General features: G+C 43.9%; 1 protein-coding gene across 1 annotated transcript in view; it reads right to left on the bottom strand.

Moving 5' to 3' along the window:
* Positions 1–16,763, bottom strand: part of SLC44A5 (solute carrier family 44 member 5) — an 81,175-nt gene that overhangs the window by 48,650 nt on the left and 15,762 nt on the right. Inside the window, 4 exon segments of the mRNA XM_044302287.1 lie at positions 5,467–5,592; positions 5,980–6,064; positions 6,548–6,632; positions 11,335–11,408. Coding sequence (XP_044158222.1) covers positions 5,467–5,592; positions 5,980–6,064; positions 6,548–6,632; positions 11,335–11,408 — 370 coding nt within the window.

The following is a 16,763-nucleotide window of genomic DNA, read 5'->3' as shown; positions in this document are numbered from 1 at the left end:
ATTACAGTATCGTGTGGGGTCAGTAGTGAGTAGAGCACAGTGCAGGATTATTACAGTGTAGTGTCGGGTCAGTAGTGAGTACAGAGTTATTACAGTGTAGTGTTGGGTCAGTAGTGAGTACAGCGTTATTACAGTGTAGTGTGGGGTCAGTAGGGAGTAGAGCACAGTGCAGGATTATTACAGTATAGTGTCGGGTCAGTAGTGAGTACAGAGTTATTACAGTGTAGTGTTGGGTCAGTAGTGAGTACAGCGTTATTACAGTGTAGTGTTGGGTCAGTAGTGAGTAGAGCACAGTGCAGGATTATTACAGTGTAGTGTTGGGTCAGTAGTGAGTACAGCGTTATTACAGTGTAGTGTGGGGTCGGTAGTGAGTAGAGCACAGTGCAGGATTATTACAGTGTAGTGTTGGGTCAGTAGTGAGTACAGCGTTATTACAGTGTAGTGTGGGGTCAGTAGGGAGTAGAGCACAGTGCAGGATTATTACAGTATAGTGTCGGGTCAGTAGTGAGTACAGAGTTATTACAGTGTAGTGTTGGGTCAGTAGTGAGTACAGCGTTATTACAGTATAGTGTGGGGTCAGTAGTGAGTAGAGCACAGTGCAGGATTATTACAGTGTAGTGTTGGGTCAGTAGTGAGTACAGCGTTATTACAGTGTAGTGTGGGGTCGGTAGTGAGTAGAGCACAGTGCAGGATTATTACAGTATAGTGTCGGGTCAGTAGTGAGTACAGAGTTATTACAGTGTAGTGTTGGGTCAGTAGTGAGTACAGCGTTATTACAGTATAGTGTGGGGTCAGTAGGGAGTAGAGCACAGTGCAGGATTATTACAGTGTAGTGTTGGGTCAGTAGATAGCACAGCATTATTACAGTGTAGTGTTGGGTCAGTAGTGAGTACAGCGTTATTACAGTGTAGTGTTGGGTCAGTAGTGAGTACAGCGTTATTACAGTGTAGTGTTGGGTCAGTAGGGAGTACAGGATTATTACAGTGTAGTGTTGGAACAGTAGGGAGTACAGGATTATTACAGTGTAGTGTTGGGTCAGTAGTGAGTACAGCATTACAGTATAGTGTGGGGTCAGTAGTGAGTACAGCATTATTACAGTATAGTGTTGGGTCAGTAGTGAGTACAGCATTATTACAGTATAGTGATGGGTCAGTAGATAGTACAGCAATATTACAGTATAGTGTGGGGTCAGTATGGAGTAGAGTGCAGGATTATTACAGTGTAGTGTTGGGTCAGTAGTGAGTACAGCATTACAGTATAGTGTGGGGTCAGTAGTGAGTACAGCGTTATTACAGTGTAGTGTTGGGTCAGTAGGGAGTACAGGATTATTACAGTGTAGTGTTGGAACAGTAGGGAGTACAGGATTATTACAGTGTAGTGTGGTCAGTAGTGAGTACAGCATTACAGTATAGTGTGGGGTCAGTAGTGAGTACAGCGTTATTACAGTGTAGTGTTGGGTCAGTAGGGAGTACAGGATTATTACAGTGTAGTGTTGGAACAGTAGGGAGTACAGGATTATTACAGTGTAGTGTTGGGTCAGTAGTGAGTACAGCATTACAGTATAGTGTGGGGTCAGTAGTGAGTACAGCATTACAGTATAGTGTGGGGTCAGTAGTGAGTACAGCATTATTACAGTATAGTGTTGGGTCAGTAGTGAGTACAGCATTATTACAGTATAGTGATGGGTCAGTAGATAGTACAGCATTATTACAGTATAGTGTGGGGTCAGTAGGGAGTAGAGTGCAGGATTATTACAGTGTAGTGTTGGGTCAGTAGTGAGTACAGCATTACAGTATAGTGTGGGGTCAGTAGTGAGTACAGCGTTATTACAGTGTAGTGTTGGGTCAGTAGGGAGTACAGGATTATTACAGTGTAGTGTTGGAACAGTAGGGAGTACAGGATTATTACAGTGTAGTGTTGGGTCAGTAGTGAGTACAGCATTACAGTATAGTGTGGGGTCAGTAGTGAGTACAGCATTATTACAGTATAGTGTTGGGTCAGTAGTGAGTACAGCATTATTACAGTATAGTGATGGGTCAGTAGATAGTACAGCATTATTACAGTATAGTGTGGGGTCAGTAGGGAGTAGAGTGCAGGATTATTACAGTGTAGTGTTGGGTCAGTAGTGAGTACAGCATTACAGTATAGTGTGGTGTCAGTAGTGAGTGCAGGATTATTACAGTGTAGTGTTGGGTCAGTAGTGAGTACAGCATTACAGTATAGTGATGGGTCAGTAGTGAGTACAGCATTACATTATAGTGTGGGGTCAGTAGGGAGTAGAGCACAGTGCAGGATTATTACAGTGTAGTGTTGGGTCAGTAGTGAGTACAAGATTATTACAGTATAGTGATGGGTCAGTAGATAGTACAGCATTATTACAGTATAGTGTGGGGTCAGTAGGGAGTAGAGCACAGTGCAGGATTATTACAGTGTAGTGTGGGGTCAGTAGTGAGTACAGCGTTATTACAGTGTAGTGTTGGGTCAGTAGTGAGTACAGGATTATTACAGTGTAGTGTTGGGTCAGTAGTGAGTACAGCATTATTACAGTGTAGTGTTGGGTCAGTAGTGAGTACAGCATTATTACAGTGTAGTGTGGGGTCAGTAGGGAGTAGAGCACAGTGCAGGATTATTACAGTATTGTGTGGGGTCAGTAGTGAGTAGAGCACAGTGCAGGATTATTACAGTGTAGTGTTGGGTCAGTAGTGAGTACAGCGTTATTACAGTGTAGTGTTGGGTCAGTAGTGAGTACAGCGTTATTACAGTATAGTGTGGGGTCAGTAGTGAGCAGAGCACAGTGCAGGATTATTACAGTATAGTGTGGGGTCAGTGGGGAGTAGAGCACAGTGCAGGATTATTACAGTGTAGTGTCGGGTCAGTAGTGAGTACAGAGTTATTACAGTGTAGTGTTGGGTCAGTAGTGAGTACAGCGTTATTACAGTATAGTGTGGGGTCAGTAGTGAGCAGAGCACAGTGCAGGATTATTACAGTGTAGTGTTGGGTCAGTAGTGAGTACAGCATTATTACAGTATAGTGTGGGGTCAGTAGGGAGTAGAGCACAGTGCAGGATTATTACAGTATAGTGTGGGGTCAGTGGGGAGTAGAGCACAGTGCAGGATTATTACAGTGTAGTGTCGGGTCAGTAGTGAGTACAGAGTTATTACAGTGTAGTGTTGGGTCAGTAGTGAGTACAGCGTTATTACAGTATAGTGTGGGGTCAGTAGTGAGCAGAGCACAGTGCAGGATTATTACAGTGTAGTGTTGGGTCAGTAGTGAGTACAGCATTATTACAGTATAGTGTGGGGTCAGTAGTGAGCAGAGCACAGTGCAGGATTATTACAGTGTAGTGTTGGGTCAGTAGTGAGTACAGCATTATTACAGTGTAGTGTGGGGTCAGTAGGGAGTAGAGCACAGTGCAGGATTATTACAGTATCGTGTGGGGTCAGTAGTGAGTAGAGCACAGTGCAGGATTATTACAGTGTAGTGTCGGGTCAGTAGTGAGTACAGAGTTATTACAGTGTAGTGTTGGGTCAGTAGTGAGTACAGCGTTATTACAGTGTAGTGTGGGGTCAGTAGGGAGTAGAGCACAGTGCAGGATTATTACAGTATAGTGTCGGGTCAGTAGTGAGTACAGAGTTATTACAGTGTAGTGTTGGGTCAGTAGTGAGTACAGCGTTATTACAGTGTAGTGTTGGGTCAGTAGTGAGTAGAGCACAGTGCAGGATTATTACAGTGTAGTGTTGGGTCAGTAGTGAGTACAGCGTTATTACAGTGTAGTGTGGGGTCGGTAGTGAGTAGAGCACAGTGCAGGATTATTACAGTGTAGTGTTGGGTCAGTAGTGAGTACAGCGTTATTACAGTGTAGTGTTGGGTCAGTAGTGAGTACAGAGTTATTACAGTGTAGTGTTGGGTCAGTAGTGAGTACAGCGTTATTACAGTATAGTGTGGGGTCAGTAGTGAGCAGAGCACAGTGCAGGATTATTACAGTGTAGTGTTGGGTCAGTAGTGAGTACAGCATTATTACAGTATAGTGTGGGGTCAGTAGGGAGTAGAGCACAGTGCAGGATTATTACAGTATAGTGTGGGGTCAGTGGGGAGTAGAGCACAGTGCAGGATTATTACAGTGTAGTGTCGGGTCAGTAGTGAGTACAGAGTTATTACAGTGTAGTGTTGGGTCAGTAGTGAGTACAGCGTTATTACAGTATAGTGTGGGGTCAGTAGTGAGCAGAGCACAGTGCAGGATTATTACAGTGTAGTGTTGGGTCAGTAGTGAGTACAGCATTATTACAGTATAGTGTGGGGTCAGTAGTGAGCAGAGCACAGTGCAGGATTATTACAGTGTAGTGTTGGGTCAGTAGTGAGTACAGCATTATTACAGTGTAGTGTGGGGTCAGTAGGGAGTAGAGCACAGTGCAGGATTATTACAGTATCGTGTGGGGTCAGTAGTGAGTAGAGCACAGTGCAGGATTATTACAGTGTAGTGTCGGGTCAGTAGTGAGTACAGAGTTATTACAGTGTAGTGTTGGGTCAGTAGTGAGTACAGCGTTATTACAGTGTAGTGTGGGGTCAGTAGGGAGTAGAGCACAGTGCAGGATTATTACAGTATAGTGTCGGGTCAGTAGTGAGTACAGAGTTATTACAGTGTAGTGTTGGGTCAGTAGTGAGTACAGCGTTATTACAGTGTAGTGTTGGGTCAGTAGTGAGAAGAGCACAGAGCAGGATTATTACAGTGTAGTGTTGGGTCAGTAGTGAGTACAGCGTTATTACAGTGTAGTGTGGGGTCGGTAGTGAGTAGAGCACAGTGCAGGATTATTACAGTGTAGTGTTGGGTCAGTAGTGAGTACAGCGTTATTACAGTATAGTGTGGGGTCAGTAGTGAGTAGAGCACAGTGCAGGATTATTACAGTGTAGTGTTGGGTCAGTAGTGAGTAGAGCACAGTGCAGGATTATTACAGTATCGTGTGGGGTCAGTAGTGAGTACAGCGTTATTACAGTGTAGTGTGGGGTCGGTAGTGAGTAGAGCACAGTGCAGGATTATTACAGTGTAGTGTTGGGTCAGTAGTGAGTACAGCGTTATTACAGTATAGTGTGGGGTCAGTAGTGAGTAGAGCACAGTGCAGGATTATTACAGTGTAGTGTCGGGTCAGTAGTGAGTACAGCGTTATTACAGTATAGTGTGGGGTCAGTAGTGAGTGCAGGATTATTACAGTGTAGTGTCGGGTCAGTAGATAGTACAGAGCAGTGCAGGTTTATTACATTACAGAACTGTGGTGAAGGTACAACAATATAACAAAGAATATATGAAGTCTCACATTCGGTCGCTGTATCACAGTTACACTTCTAACACTTTGCCCCCATAGGGCCGGTGCCTGATTTGGAGTAAAGCTTTCAGCAGAGTACAGGTCACACATCCTATGCTATATTTTCCCAGCTCTGATGTCCACCATAAAATTATTACTATCCACTCACCTTTTCGGGCTTGTTGAAGCCTGGTTTACAGAACTGTTTGTAATATTCCCAGTAGCTTCGGTTCCGCAGGTTGGCCTGCATGTCCAGGTACGTGGCAAATCGGTCTGGACATTTGGAAACACAAAGCTGGAAACAAAAGGCAGGTATAACCATAGGAGCATACACATACATGACGGACATACTGCCGCCTCTCCCGACATGTCTGTTATAGTAAATACATGCATTCCCCATGACAATTCGGGTGCATGTTTCCTTGGAGCATTTTTTTCTGCTGTCCCTCTGTTATTCTGCCTGGAAATGCATGAATAAATTGACAGCTGGGCATTGCAATTATTTGTGCCAGTAGAGAGTGCCCCTTCACAGTTTGTTACTGTCCAATCAGTGGTGACGTCAATTTACATACAGACACACTGGCAAAGGAAAATGGTAACAACCAGTTGTCTATTTATAAATTTCCAGTAGGAATAACAGAGTTTTTAAACTGTTTCAAAGCAAATTGTGCACAGCGCTCACCTGGGTCGTAGGGCACTGCAGGTTTATAAGCACCACCGGACTTGCACATTTTAGAATATTAAAATACATTAAGACAGTCTTGTTCCTAGAAGTGATAAGAAAGGCAAATATTTAAAGGGCCAGTCACCTTTAACATTCTATTTAACTGTGCAGCTATTATGTAGACCCCTCAGAGTGTTTAACAGAATTTGGTCTAGAGCAGTGAAATGAGCATATGTACAGACATGTGGAGATATTCCATATGTGCCATCGGTTCAGAGGCACAGGGGCCCTGTAGGCAAGAGGGCCCAATAACTAATAGTAGTACTTTCTCTACAGAAGATCACAGATAAAGGTGTATTTACTGAAGAACCATGAATGAGGGGTTCTACAGCTACCAATATGTCAGCAATTTAGCAGTTTGGTCCCATGGTACAGACTATGACTGAAACAGCTCTTTCTTTCCCTTTCCCAGCAGCAAGTCACAGCACAATCTCTATGTACTACAGTCTATTGTATCCTAATAATAGACAGAGATATATACGGGAATGGAATCAAATGTGAGCTACATCAAAGACAAAGCACTTACTCATTTGCAGTCCCCTTTTGTCCACAGAACTGGCCATAGCTGTCTGTTGCATACACAATCTTCCTGGGGTCTCCATGAATCCAGGCTAAAATGTGAAATAAAAGAAGCAACAGCTTGAGGCGACTGCCTAAATAGCTACACGAGCACCCAGAGAGCCATATGAAAGTATGTGCTGATTATTTACCAGTGGGTCCCTATCAGCCCATTGGGATTATATGCCCAACTCCAAGACATCTTAAAAAAAATAATGTTCAGGGGCCATTCAGATGATCCTTTCTGACCAATCGGTTGAGACAGAAGTAATAATTAAAATACAAGGCTCTCTTAAAGGCCAATATTTCCACTTGAAGACATAAAACAGTTCATATATTTGCAAATCAGAAGTTAGAGACACAACCAACGTTTGGGGATTAGGTTTTATTTACTTACAGAGATATTGATATTTTTCTGTTTGGTTGTGGCGGCCATTTTATAAGAGTGACAACAGGAAGTGCAGCCAATCTCTGTAACCAAAGAGAATATAATGACCACAATTTGTTGGCAGCTCCAACTTCTGATTTACTAATAAATAGAGAATTTTCCACTTTTGGTGGAAATCCCTTTTAAAAAGCATATACATACATACTGTATGTGATAGAGAAGAGACCTCTACCTAAGGGAAAACATGGGTCCCTATGTCTCTTCAATTAGGAAAGGTGGCTGCCATATCCAGGCAGAGAATGAATTGAGAGTCTATATACAGTGCATTGCAAAAGTATTTACCGCCTTGACTTATTTTTTCCAGATCTTGTTACATTACAGCCTTAAGTTTAATGTTTTGTTAATCCAAAATTCATGAGATTGATCAGAACACAATAGTCTAAGTTGGTGAAGTGAAATGAGAAAAATATATAAATAAATCTATTGTTTAGAAATAGAAAACAGAAAATTAGCATGTGCGTATGTATTCACCCCCTTTGTTAGGAAGCCCATAAAAAGCTCAGGTGCAACCAATAACCTTCAGAAGTCACATAATTAGTGAAATGATGTCCACCTGTGTGCAATCTAAGTGTCACATCATCTGTCATTACATATACACACCTTTTTTGAAAGGCCCCAGAGGCTGCAACACCTAAGCAAGAGGCATTACTAACCAAACACTGCCATGAAGACCAAGGAACTCTCCAAACAAGTAAGGGACAATGTTGTTGAGAAGTACAAGTCAGGGTTAGGTTATAAAAAAATATCCAAATCTTTGATGACCCCCAGGAGCACCATCAAATCTATCATAACCAAATGGAAAGAACATGGCACAACAGCAAACCTGCCACGAGACGGCCGCCCACCAAAACTCACAGACCGGGCAAGGAGGGCATTAATCAGAGAGGCAGCACAGAGACCTAAGGTAACCCCGGAGGAGCTGCAGAGTTCCACAGCAGAGACTGGAGGATCTGTACATAGGACGACAATAAGCCGTACGCTCCATAGAGTTGGGCTTTATCGCAGAGTGGCCAGAAGAAAGCCATTACTTTCAGCTAAAAATAAAAAGGCGCGTGGTAAGTTTGCGAAAAGTCATGTGGGAGACTCCCAAAATGTATGGCGGAAGATGCTCTGGTCTGAGGAGACTAAAATTGAACTTTTCGGCTATCAAAGAAAACGCTATGTCTGGAGCAAACCCAACACATCACATCACCCAAAGAACACCATCCCCACAGTGAGACCTGGTGGTGGCAGCATCATGCTGGGGGGATGGGACTGGGAAACTGGTCAGAGTTGAGGGAAAGATGGATGGTGTTAAATACAGGGATATTCTTGACCAAAACCTGTAGCACTCTTTGCACGATCTGAGGCCAGGACGGAGGTTCACCTTCCAGCAGGACAATGACCCCAAACACACGGCTACAGCAACACTTGAGTGGTTTAGGGGAAACATGTAAATGTGTTGGAATGGAGACTTATCCAAAGCGACTCGGAGCTGTGATTGCCACAAAAGGTGGCTCTACAAAGTATTGACTTTAGGGGGGTGAATAGTTATGCACATTGACTTTTTCTGTTATTTTGTCCCATTTGTTGTTTGCTTAACAATAAAAACAAAAAAAACATCTTCAAAGTTGTGGGCATGTACTGTAAATTAAATAATGCAAATCCTCAAACAATCCATGTTAATTCCAGGTTGTGAGGGACCAAAATATGAAAAAAGTCAAGGGGGGGGGGCTAATATTTTTTCAAGGCACTGTATGCACACAGCTCTCTCAATTTACATCTATAAAAGTCACAAGAAAAGCTGAGCTTGCTTGGTGGTTCAGTTTGTTTAGTTAGAGGACCCCAAATCTCCTGTCTAAAATTAGAAAATCCCTTTAAGGCCGCTTGATTAGGAACTGGGAAGGTTGTGTAGTAGGTGCAATCCAATCTAATAGATGCCCTAATTTAAAGGGATTGGCACACCATCAATCACGAGGGCCGAGGGCAGGAACGAGGGTCCTAGAATCCCTTGTATGGATGGGGTGTGACCACTGCACCTGAGCACTGTACCCAACAGTTCCACAGAAGTGAATGGAGCACTGGACATGCATGAGCCCTGCTGCTCCATTTGCATAGGGTACTCGGGGTCCCCTGATGTCATGATTGGTGTTGGCCCCAGCAGTCAGACACACAACAGTCACGTAAAAGAGCACCTGTCAGCAGGGTTAACCCTAGTAAACCATGGATACTGCCTGGTAGGGTTAACACTGCTAATTAAAATTATACCTGTCTTATGAAGATCGGTTGTGGCGTTCCCAAGAAAAAGGACTTATTCTTTATGCAAATAAGGGCTTCAGTGCACCGCGGGGGAGTGGCCTGCACTGGAAAGCTGAGGAGCTGAGATGCACTGAAGTCTTCATTTGCATAAATAATAAAAATTATTTTCTCTTTGGGAACACTGTCATGGATTTTCACAAGGCAGGTATCATTGTAATCGGCAGGATCAATCCAACCAGGCAGTGTAGGGTTGATACTGCTGACATAAGCCTCAGAAAACTTCATGGATCATAAGAATAATTCTCTGCCTGCTCTATTCCGCTTCTGGAGTAAATAACCAGCAAGCCCTGCCATGCTCAGCTCATAACCTCCATCATTGTGGGGAGATTCACTGCAGCTCCATGGAAATATCTCCGGAAAGTGACAGGAGCAGAACGTGGAAACATTTACTGGGTTCCCTCCGCTAGGTTGTTCTCATGAATCACCATTATGTGACGGTCTGAGGGTTTTATTGGATGGTACATGATGAATGTGTCATATCTGTGGTGTACTATCAGGGGCACGGCCGGTGGAGGGCGATTAACACAGATCCACAGGCTGAACCCATGATAAATCTGAGCTATGGAAATGTATCAGATGTTCTTGTGGGAATCTGTCTCGGTGCGGTGTGATGGAGGATGGGAGTGTTATACGAGACATCGTCAGAGATGGTCGCAGCCGCCCCCAGAGATGCAGCCGTCCCCAGCGAACCATCCGACACCCACCACCACCACACCAATATCTTAATTATTTGGGAAAGGGAGGATGACAGGAGTATAATGAAGTAAGAGATAAAACTGTGGAAATTATAACACAGTGAGAGAATGATGAGAGTAGGAGTATTCCAACAGGGAATGATGAGTGGAAATTTTGCTATGCAGAGAATGATGATAGTGGGAATATTATAACAGAATGATGAGAGTGGAAGTATTATACGTGTGAAAGAATGATGGGAGTAGGAGTATTATAACAGAGAAGAGATGCTCAGAGTATTACTACAGTAAATGCAGGATGAGAGTTGTGATCATCATAACTCAGTGAAGGAGCGCAGAGATGCTGAGAGTAGTGCGACTGAGTAGCGTTGTGACTATAGGGGGCAGAGGCAGCCGCATCCGACTCCTGCTGCCTGAGGGAGTAAAATGTCTCCCTGACACACAGGATGACAAAATGGCACATGGCCGGTCAGGGCAAGGCCTCAGATTTTACACTGAGGAAAGAAGATTCCGGGAGAGAATGATGCACAAAAGAGTAATACACAGTGCGGCAATGATAAGAGTATAACACAGCGAGGCACTGATGAGAGTATGACACAGCGAGGCAATGATGAGAGTATTACAATATAGTGAGGGAATGGATAAGATTTGTTGCTGCGGGGGTTAATCTCCACCTCTATGGCGGCCATTGTGACTACAGAAGGCTCATAATCATCATCTTTTTTCTTTACAGGGAAATCTTGGCTTTATGTCCAGACCGCAGATAAACGCTGTCATACGGCGGCCCGTCTGCAATATAATAATGCCCATTAGCGAGAACACAGCGGCTGGCTAGCGGCCTAATAGTAGTGACGGTGGTCAATCTGGAAAACACCACCTGTTCCATATTAGATTATTAGCCATTACATGTGATTGTGTTATAAAGGGCTGCATTATTTTATAATTAACTGCTTATGGTAAAGCGCCAAGGTTACTGCAGATACTACATGTCCCTGCATGTGGCTCAGGTGACAGGGGCGCTAGCGAGTTCTTTCAAATGGCTGTACAAGATGATGAAAACATGGCTGCTTTCTCCTAGAAACGATGCCACACACCGTCCTCAGCCCATAGCAACCAATCACAGCACAGCTTTCATCTTATATTCTGCTGTTGAGCAATGAAAGCTGTGCTATGATTGGTTGCCATGGGCAACGAAGACTTCTCACATATCTGCCCCCAGTGTTAGGGGTTTTGTAGCAGTGTCCTACGTGGTATACATTACATGAAGGACATTCAGTACAGAAGGGTATATACTGTATATTCATATTTGCCACTTACCAACAATGCCTAGCGCAATGTAACCTAAAATGACCACCACAAAAATGACGCAGCAAAGGACATCCGTACAGTGTCTAAAAAAAAGAGGATAAAATGATTATTGGCGCTAGAAGAAAGCATTTAAAGCAGACAGTATTATCATTTTAAGCATTTTCGACTTGTTTTCCTTTTTCAAATTTTTTAAAGAAATACAAAGAAATTAAATATATATTATACTAGCTGAAGCACCCGGATTCGCATGGATATAGTTCATCTATTTCATTTAATGTTTGTGTGTCATTAACCCCTTAGCTACCGGAGGTTTTTTAGTTTTTTAGTTTTCATTTTTCTTCCTTTTATTCCGTGAGCCATAACTTTTTTATATTTCCAGTCACATAGCTGTTTGAGGGCTTATTTTTTGCGGTACAAGTTGTACTTTCTAATGCCACCATTAATTATGGCAAAAAATGTAGTGGGAAGCCTGAAAAAAACTTTCCAAATGAGGTGGAATTGGAAAGAAAAAGCAATCCCTCCACCGTTTTACGGGTTTTGTTCCCACAGCATTTCATTTACGGCAAAACTGACCCATGCCCCTCATTCTCCGGGTAAGTACGATTACAACGATACCCCATGTGTAAAGTTTTTTTTTTTATCTCTAAATAGTGTAAAAATAAATGTAAACTTTGAGAATTTTTTTTCTTTTTTTGTTTACATCACCATATTCTGACCCCCATAACTTTTTTATACTTATGTTTACTGAGCTGTTTAGAGGCTAATTTTTTGTGGAACAATCTGTACTTTTTATTGATACCATTTTGGAGTGTGTGACTTTTCGATCACATTTTATAAAAAAATTTTGGGTAGGAGAAGCAATGAAAAAATGGCAAACAGGCCATTTTGACCCTTTTTTCCGTTACGCCATTCGTCGTATTGGAATTTTTCAGTATTGTAATTTTTTGTATGGGTGTTTTCAGTCGCGGTGATACCCATGATGTTTTTTTTATATATATATATATATATATATATATATATATATATATATATATATATAGTTATTTAGGTATTTATTTTTTAATTATACGAAAAAGGGGGCGATTTAAACTTTTATATATATTTTATTTTTTATATATTTAGCATAAAAAAATTGTGATAATTTTAAATTTTGGTTTATCAGGGATTCTATATTTGCCATTTACAGTCAACTTTGATCATTTCTTAACCTGGCCTGCCATCTGGTGGCCAAAATAAGAATTGCAGCATGAATACTTTTAGCCTTATCAGCAAGGCTGAGAGTGTTACCAATGCCTGAATTGGCCACACGGGCCATCGGTAGGAAGCATGGAAGCGCGAGCTTCCGGGTTTTTGTGCATTTAGGTGCCGTGATCTCACTTGATCATAGCATCTAAAGCATTTAATTACCGCGATCGCCATTATTGCCGGTCACGGCAATTAGCCGCAGGTCTCTGCTGTGTGAAACAGCAGAGATCTGCCGGCCATGACGCACGCTGCACGTACGAGAGGGAGCCATGTTCGCACATTGCTGCAGCGCCGTACATATACGGCGCTGGTAAGGAACAGGTTAAAAGACATCGACAGTATCCCCAAGTTTGACTTTCACAGCAGCCTGCCCCTTTAACAGTAAGTTCCACAGCACCCCACCGCCTGACAGTGACCTCCACAGGGGCCCGCCCCCTTAACAGAGACCTCCACAGCGACTGCCCCTTTAACAGTGATTTCCACAATATCCCGCCCCCTTAACAGTGACCTACACAGAGCTCCGTTCCCTTAAAATGTTACCTCCACAACATCGCGCCCCCTTAACAGTGACCTCTACATACAGCACCCCACCTCTTAACACTGACCTCCATAGCGGACAGTCCCCTTAACTGTGACCTCCACCGTTCCCTGCCCCCTTAACAGAGACCTCCACAGTGCCTGCCCCTTTAACAGTGACCTCCACAGCATCCTGCCCCCTTAACCGCGACCTCCACAGCAGCCGCCGCTTTATTAGTGACCTCCACAGTACCCCGTCTCCTTAACAGTGATTTACACAACACCCACCCCCTTAACACTGACCTCCACAGCAGCCTGCCCCTAGGGTGGCCAGAGGTCCGGTTTTAGGGCGGACAGTCCGACTTTCAGACTCCCTGTCCTCCTTCCGGCGCAGGGCCTGGACGGACACAGGGATGTCCTTTTGGACAGCTCACTCTCAGACAGCAGCGCTGTGCTGTCTGAGCGTGAGCTGCAGGGAGAAAGTGACCCTGCAAAAAATAAAAAATAAAATGGCTCGGTTGTTATGGAAACTGGGTTTAAAACTGTGTGTATGTGGAGACTAAGGGCCTGCGAGCTTCTATTGGATGATAAGGGTCATGTGACCAGGCTTCTATTGGCTAATGCATTTTTTTGGGAATATCTCAGGAACAGCACGTGCTGAGACCCGGTCTAAAACCCCACCGGACACCTGATGTACCTGTATGCGACAGTGTGGATTCCTTTAGCGGACACACATACACATACACTCAGCTTTATATATTAGAATATTAGGCAGGGGGGCGCTATTGCATTGAAGTTTATGTAAAGTACACTGGTGAAAAATGGTATTGCAAGTAAGAGAAGTAACAAAATTTGAAGGAATCAGATTTTAATCACATTGTAAGAAATTTCATTCATCATTTTCTTGGTTATCCGGGAAGAACCCCTTTATTGATATTAACCCCTAAGTGACCAGCCTGTATTGGGCCTTTCTGAGCAAGCATTTTTCTTCCTTTTTTCATCCTCACCTTCCAAGAGTTATAACTTTATTATTTTTTTTCCGTCTATCTAGCTGTAGGAGGGCTTGTTTTTTGCAGGGAAAGTTTGTAGTTTTTAATGGTGCCATTGTGGGGTACGCATAACTTTCTGATTAGCTTTAATTAACTCTTTCTAGGAGGGAGATGAGAAAAAACTGAAATACTGGCACTGAGTTTTCACGTTATAAATTTTACGGCGTTCATTTTTTCTTAATATCTTTATTCTCTGGGTCATATGAGAGCCGGGCCCCTGCTCCCTGTGCGGCACTTAGGCTGGACCGCAGTAATAAAGGCGGCCCAGCCTATGGCCCCTTAGTGACCGCCGTAAAAATGCGTATGGGTGGTCACTAGGAGTTTAAAGCTATGTCCATAACAATTCATTGAGGAGCCTGGAAAAGTTGAGTGCCCCATCGCATGGCAGCCGTAGGTTATCATCCAGTTTTCCAGCAGCTGGACATAGGGGGAAATCTATTAGATTTATATCCCCCCTGCGCTGTCAAAGGATGGCCTCGTCATAAATTAGATGAATCCTCCGGCAGTGCGTGCGCCTAAACAGAAATCTACGCCAGCTGAGAGCTATGTCATAAATGATGGGTATACCCCTTTAAGAGTCTGTTGTGCTGCCAGCACTGCATCAAACTGACTGACCGCGAGGTTGTAAAAAAAATGAAAATGTCGACATCCTAATGTCAAACACGAGATGACGAGACACTTAACATTTCTGGGCTATGTGACGGCAGGGATTTTAATAAGACCTCTGCCTTCCTCGCCTCGCTCTCCGTCTCTGCGCACATTCCCCAGCTTTTATTCCCAGCTTCCCCTTAATTACCCTCGGGCAAGAAATACAGTGTCAAACGAGACAGCGCGCGCACAGCGGTGCTGGAGGCTGAAACCGCGCTGCGAGTGTGAAATGCGCGAATGTCAGGCGGAGCTCTGATTGCGGCTGGAATCAGGAGTGAGGAGAGTCGATTTTATCACAAGGTGAAAAGCGCAGTTTGCACAAATCCTAAATTATTCCTGACATTTCACTTTTCAGATAAAGCACGGCTTCCCCTTGAAAAGATTCTGCCAGATAAGCAGATTTAAGTCCGCACAACAGGAAAGAAGAAACGAGACGCGCTCTCACCGCTTTACAGACTTTCTTTTAAAGGGAACCTGCCCCCAGAAAAGTCCAAGGAACTTCCACCTTTATTTCAGTGAAATTCCTTCAATCCGTATCTGACAATTCAGAAACTCTCATCATCCTGCTATCCGGCTAGGGGTTATCCTGCTAGAGTGAAGCGGCGGAGAAAGTGACAGCCGCAGAATCAGATAATCTTGTTACATTACACCGGATTGAAAGAATTTCAGGGTATGTTCACAAGTAGCGGATATGCCGCAGATTTTCCAACATGGAATTGGGTGGAACGTTTGCAGTGTATTACAGTTGCAGCAATGTGGATGAGGTCCACAGGAGAAGGCGACCTGCGGTGCAGATTTTAAAGGGGACCCGTCACCCCTCCTGACGTGTCTGTTTTAGTAACTACTTGCATTACCTGTGCAATAACAATTCTGAAGCATCCATTTCCATGGCTCCATGCTGTTCCAGTCCTCTATTACTCCTACTAGAAGTTTGTGAATGAATTGCCAGCAGTCTGCGGTGGTACCAGTTAGAGGGGTTTCCCTGCACAGTCTGCCAGCACTGACTGGATGGTGTCAGACTGTGCAGGGACTCACCCCCAACTGGTACCACTGTAGACGGCTGGCAATTCATTCATAAACTTCTAGTAGGAGTAACAGAGGAATTACGCAACATCGAGCCATAAGAATAGATACTCCACAAAGGTTATTACACGGGGAATGCAAGTAGTTACTAAAACGGACATGTCAGGAGAGGCGGCAGCTGCTGTTTAACTCTGCTGCATGTCAATTAATGCTACGGATTTCCACCACAGGCTTCACCCTCTGCTATGCAGACCCTGAACGCCATGACCGCGTGCATTTTGTGGTCCAAATATGGATAACGTTCGCATTGCATCCGCATTTTTTGAGAATCCATTGACTTCAATGTGTCCATGGTCCACATTTTGAAGCCAAGTATGTTCTATTGTTTTTGGAAGATGGACATACGGATGCGGAAACCACCTGCAACATCCGCGTGCAAAAAGATAGAATATACCTGCAAAATGCGGAGCACAGAACCATTGAAGTCAATGGGTCTGTAAAAATAAAAATGTGGTCGGCACACAGACCTGCTTCTGTATTCTGCGGATCCGCAAATTGCAGACTGCAAAATGGATACAGTTGTGCGCATGAGGCCAAGCCGGATCCCTGTGTGACGGAAGAGACCGACCGATGGAGGCTGAATGCTGTAACCATTAAAGGGGCACTCCGGTTGTTAGAAGTTATCCCCTATCCACAGGATAAAGGGATAAACTATCAGATCAGTGGGGGTCCTAATGCTGGGACCACCACCGATCACGAGACCAGGGGCCCTGTATCCCCTGCAGCCCCCCTGAAATGAACAGAGGGGACAAGCGGGCAAGGCCATAAAAGCAGAAGATGAGGCCGCCGCGTATTCACCAGGCCGCGGAGCGCTGTGAATGGCATGGAAACGGCACATTCTCTCTGCACGTTCGTGGAAGGGACAGGAATGAATTCATGTTGTCGTCAGGCTGCCCA

The sequence above is a fragment of the Bufo gargarizans genome, chromosome 7 (assembly GCF_014858855.1).
Source record: "Bufo gargarizans isolate SCDJY-AF-19 chromosome 7, ASM1485885v1, whole genome shotgun sequence".
Lineage (NCBI taxonomy): Eukaryota > Metazoa > Chordata > Amphibia > Anura > Bufonidae > Bufo > Bufo gargarizans.
The sequence above is the reverse complement of the archived record's forward strand: the minus strand, read 5'-3'. Positions and strand labels throughout refer to the sequence as shown.